This window comes from Globicephala melas, chromosome 2 (genome assembly GCF_963455315.2).
Source record: "Globicephala melas chromosome 2, mGloMel1.2, whole genome shotgun sequence".
In the NCBI taxonomy this organism is placed as follows: domain Eukaryota; kingdom Metazoa; phylum Chordata; class Mammalia; order Artiodactyla; family Delphinidae; genus Globicephala; species Globicephala melas.
The window spans coordinates 60686167-60690382 of NC_083315.2; the positions used below are offsets into that span (position 1 = coordinate 60686167).

At 59.9% G+C, this 4216-nt stretch overlaps 1 protein-coding gene across 2 annotated transcripts; it reads right to left on the reverse strand.

Annotated features, from left to right (window-relative positions):
- Positions 1-651: 651 nt before the first annotated feature.
- On the reverse strand, positions 652-3812 carry ISLR (immunoglobulin superfamily containing leucine rich repeat). 2 transcript variants are annotated; one of them, XM_030875006.2, is made up of 2 exons: positions 3522-3812; positions 652-2692 (listed from the first exon to the last, which is right to left on the reverse strand). In XM_030875006.2, exon 2 carries the CDS (start codon positions 2682-2684, stop codon positions 1398-1400), a length of 1287 nt encoding a protein of 428 aa, XP_030730866.2. In that variant the 5' UTR covers positions 2685-2692; positions 3522-3812; the 3' UTR covers positions 652-1397. The 2 variants fall into 2 exon arrangements, with proteins under 2 accessions (XP_030730866.2, XP_060149529.1); XM_060293546.1 differs by lacking the exon at positions 3522-3812 and adding an exon at positions 2890-3017.
- Positions 3813-4216: the final 404 nt, after the last annotated feature.

Below are 4216 nucleotides of genomic sequence, written 5' to 3' on the forward strand. Positions count from 1 at the left end.
GGGTCTCCAGGTTCTGACCCCATCCTAAGAGACCCACAGGTTGCTGCCAGGCCCTCCACCCCTCAAGTCAGTCCCTGATCCCCCTGCTCTGTGAGGAAAAGACTTTCCTCCAGGAATACTATTTCCTCTTTCTGGAAATGTGGGCGGAAGTACCATTCACTTCCTCTGGCTTCTCCTTCAAATATGTTCTCTTGTCCTCAGTCTCTCTGGGTCTTTCTCTTTCCTTCTCACCCCATCCTACATCCCCTCTCTCTTCCCTTCTCTGTCCCCTCCATCTTGCCTTGCCCGTCCCCGCTTTCCTCACTGTTCCCTAATATCTCTTCCCGGAGCAGGAATGGGAAGAGAGGCCACAACCCAGGCACTTGATTTCCCCCATGCCCCCTCCAAAACACCTCCTTCAGGCCATTGCTCAGGGACCCCAGGGAAGCCTTTGCAGTGGTTGTCAGGCTCATGCCCCCATTTGTGCCGTGGGCTAGGTGGGGGGTGGAGGAGAACATCTGCAGCTCAACCCAGCCCTGAACCCACCACCGGGCCACCCCTCCCTGCCTCACAGGCCCCAGAACATGTGGACAGGCAGGCTGGCTGTCCTTCCAGTCCTATCCTCCACCAGGGGTCCCCTAGATCCAGACAAAACACCAGGCAGATGCAGGGGAGCACCAGAAATGCTGTTTATTTCTCTGCCGCCCCCAGGCTGCCTGGTCTCTCTGGAGGGGCAGGCTACAGATGCATACCTGGAGAGGAAGACAGGGCAGGTGTCCAGGGTGGAGGGGCACACTGAAGGAGGAAGGGTGAGGAGATGAAGGACATTCTGGACACTCCAGTCCTGTCTGAGACGAGGGCAGAGCCTCCCAAGCCCCCAGGTCGTCAGAGAACGCCAAAGGTCAGCAGGAGCTCAAGCAGGTCAGAGAGCCTCAAAGCCACGCCAGCCACTTCCGCTACATCCTAGTCTCCTGTGTCCTGTCTGCTTCAGCCTACCTCCCTGCCAAGCCCCAAGCCCCAAGCCCCACCCATAGCCTCCGGCAGCTTGTCAGTCCCAGTGCCCAGAATTCCATCGGTGAGTCCCCCCACCCAGCTTGGTTAGGGCGCCGCCCTGTCAGCACGCTGCCCCCAGAAGGGAGCCTGGGCATTGTGGTTAGCAGCAATTAGCACCGTAGACGGTGAGTTACGGGGTCAAATTCTGTCCTAGTCACTAGCTTTGAGCAAGTCTAGAAGTTGGGGCAGTGAGTGTTCCAGAAGAGATGAGAAAGGGAGGTAGGAAGATGGGAAGTCCCCGATGCAGCCTTCGAGAGTTGCCGAGCCCAGACCCCTGCAGCACTTGTAAGGGATGGCTGCAGAGTCAGGGGCAGGAGTCAGCGAGGCCTTGGGCCTCCTCCAGCCCAGCCTGGGTGGGGGTGGGGCTAGAAGGCAGTGAGGAAGAGGAGGAGGAGGCTCTGGCCCAGCAGGAGCAGCCCTGGGGGCTGCTTCCCAGAGACCCCTCCTCCTGCTGCTGCAGCCTCGGGGCCCCCAGTACGGCTGAGGTAGATGATGACGACGTTGTCCTCAGGACCTGACGGCTGCACCTCATTGTCAACTGTGTAGCAACCCTTACCCTCGGCCGCTTTGCCGTGGAACCTGCGCCCCAGTGCATCCTCGCCACCCTCGCCTGGTGTGGCCAGTGCCACGTTCACCGAGCTCTCTGCACTGCCCAGCTCGTTGGTGGCCAGGCAGCTATAGGTGCCCTCCTCCAGCTTGCCGAAGTCGGGAATGAGCAGGCTGCCGTTGGCAAAGGCCTGAAAGCGCGGCCGGCTGCTGGCTGCCAGGACACCGGGTAGGGCACGCCCATCGGCACCCACGTTGGGGCTGGCAATCTCCACGGTGCCGCCGGGCGTCTGGATGTGCCAGTGAACCTGGGGGGCTGGCTGCCCGTCCACGTCGCAGTGGAGCGCCAGCACGAAGCCGGGACGCAGCTCGGCGCCGTCCTGGCTGGGCTGGTAAGTGAGCTGCACCGAGGGTGCCGAGCAAGGCAGCGGCAGCAGGCGGTTCAGCCGTGTGCCCTTGAGCACGTGGGGTGAAGTGCAGGTGATGTTATCCTGCTCTGGGATGGACACAGCAGTGGTCAGGGCCCACGTCTTGAACCACACGATGCCACAGGTACAGTCGAAGGGGTTATCGTTGATCTGCAGGTGGGACAGCGCGGTGAGCGGCGCGAAGGTGCCCTCTGCCAGCGTGTGCAAGCGGTTGTGATTGAGCTGCAGTGAGCGCAGGGCGCGAAGGCTGCGGAAGGCGTCGCGGGGGATGAAGGTCAGCTCGTTGCTATCCATCTTGAGCAGCTGGAGGGCGCTGAGGTTGTTCAGATCGCTCCAGGCAAAGTCAGAGATGAGGTTGTGGCTGAGGTCCAGGCTCTTGAGTTGGCCCAGAGGGGCCAGGGCGCCAGCGGCCACCCTGCGGATCTCATTGTGCGCCAGCCACAGCGACTGCAGCAGGGGCACCTCCCTGAAGGCGCCCTCTGGTAAGCTCGGCAGCCGGTTGGCCGACAGGCTTAACGTGGTCACGTTGGCCGGGAAGCCGGGTGGCACGGCCTCCAGGTCACGGTAGGCACAGTCGGCGATCTGGAAGCCGTACTTTTCCCCACAGTCGCAGGGCTCGGGACAGGCCTGCACCAGGCCCACAAGGACCACCCAGCACAGCAGACGCAGCTCCTGCATCCTACCTCCTGCAGAGAAGGACATGCCACCAAGGTGACCCCGAGGACACGCAGAAGGCACTCGTCCCTCTCAGCACCCTGACCCAGAGCTCTTCCCCATCAGAAGGACCTGCCAGCATCATCCAGCTAAGACCCAATACCACCTAGCCCACCACCCCCATTCTATAGGAGGGGAAACTGAGGCCCAAAGAAGGTCCAGGACTTGCCCGAGGTCATGCAGTCAGGAGCAGGTGAAGACCGGACGGAAGAGGACCCCAGCTCCTTCTCTGAGCAGAGAGCTCTCCCTGCATCGGCCAGCTCCGAGCTGACTTTATGGCTTGAGATCTGTTTTCCAGCCACCTCCTCCCCCCAGCACTCGGCAGAACCTCCCTCCTGCCCTCCCACATCCTGGCCGCAGTCCCTCCCACTAGAGCCCCCCATAGGTATGCTTTGCCCCGGCCTAGACAAGGCCCCTTTTGCAGTGCACACCACCCCCATCCGCCCCACCCACTGCTCTCCCGTTCCTACTGGCCCGTGACCACAGCAGACACCAGACCCTTTCTACAGAATCACACCCTTGGCCTATTCGGTTCAAACTACGCAAGGCAGCTGCCTAAATAAACCCCTGCCAGGACCTGTCAGCTGGCTTGGGTGAGGCCAGTGGCTCAACCCAAGTACTGCTGAGATTTCCAGGGCTGCGGTTGTTAGAGGGACTGAGGCCCCCTGGACAGACCCAAGCAAGGGATTGTCCCAAGCACCCCAAACCAACAGGAAAGTGCCCAGGGGAGCCCAGGCCCTGTGCCCGGCAGGCTGCCCTCTCCTCCCACTGGCCCTTGGAGCTCTCTTCCAGCTGGCTTACCTTCAAACTACTCTTTCTTAGTCAAGCAGAGCCTCTTCTAAGATGGGACCAAAAAAGCAACAAAGGAAGGGTTAGCCCTGGACGGTCTGCAGGGCCAAGGGAAGATGAAGATGCTGGAGGAAGGGGCAGCCTGGTCCCTGCCCCACCTTCAGTCTGCACACCTGGGCCTGCCCTTTCCTTATCCGACCAGGGTGCCTGAGACCGTCTGCTGAGAGGAGGCTGCAGGAAGGAAGCCCAGGCAGCCCGTATACTTCCTCCTTCCAGCAAAACAACTGCTTCTCTGCAGCAACAAGGACCCGTGTTTCATAAGTGACACCAGAAACTTGAGGGGGAAAAGATGCCAAATTTTTGGATTTTTTTTTTCTCTCTCGCTCACTTTTAGCAGCTTCAACTTCCTTAAAGACACAGCACTAGCTGGACAAGACCCAAGAAAAGATGTGGCCAGAAGGATTTTTATGGGGCGAAGGGTGAGAAACTGAATCCCGTGGAAGGTGGGAGACGTCTAACCTCACTTTGAACAAGAAAAAAATGCGCGGGGGTGGGGGGCATTCTCCAAGCTGAGACGGTGTGAGGGACTGTGTGTACACTTGTGTGCGCATGTCTGAGTGTGGGTGTGACATCTGTATGTGCAGATGAGTTCGTATGTGTGTTTGTGTGGATGTGGGTGTGAGACCATGTATGGGTGAATTTGTGTG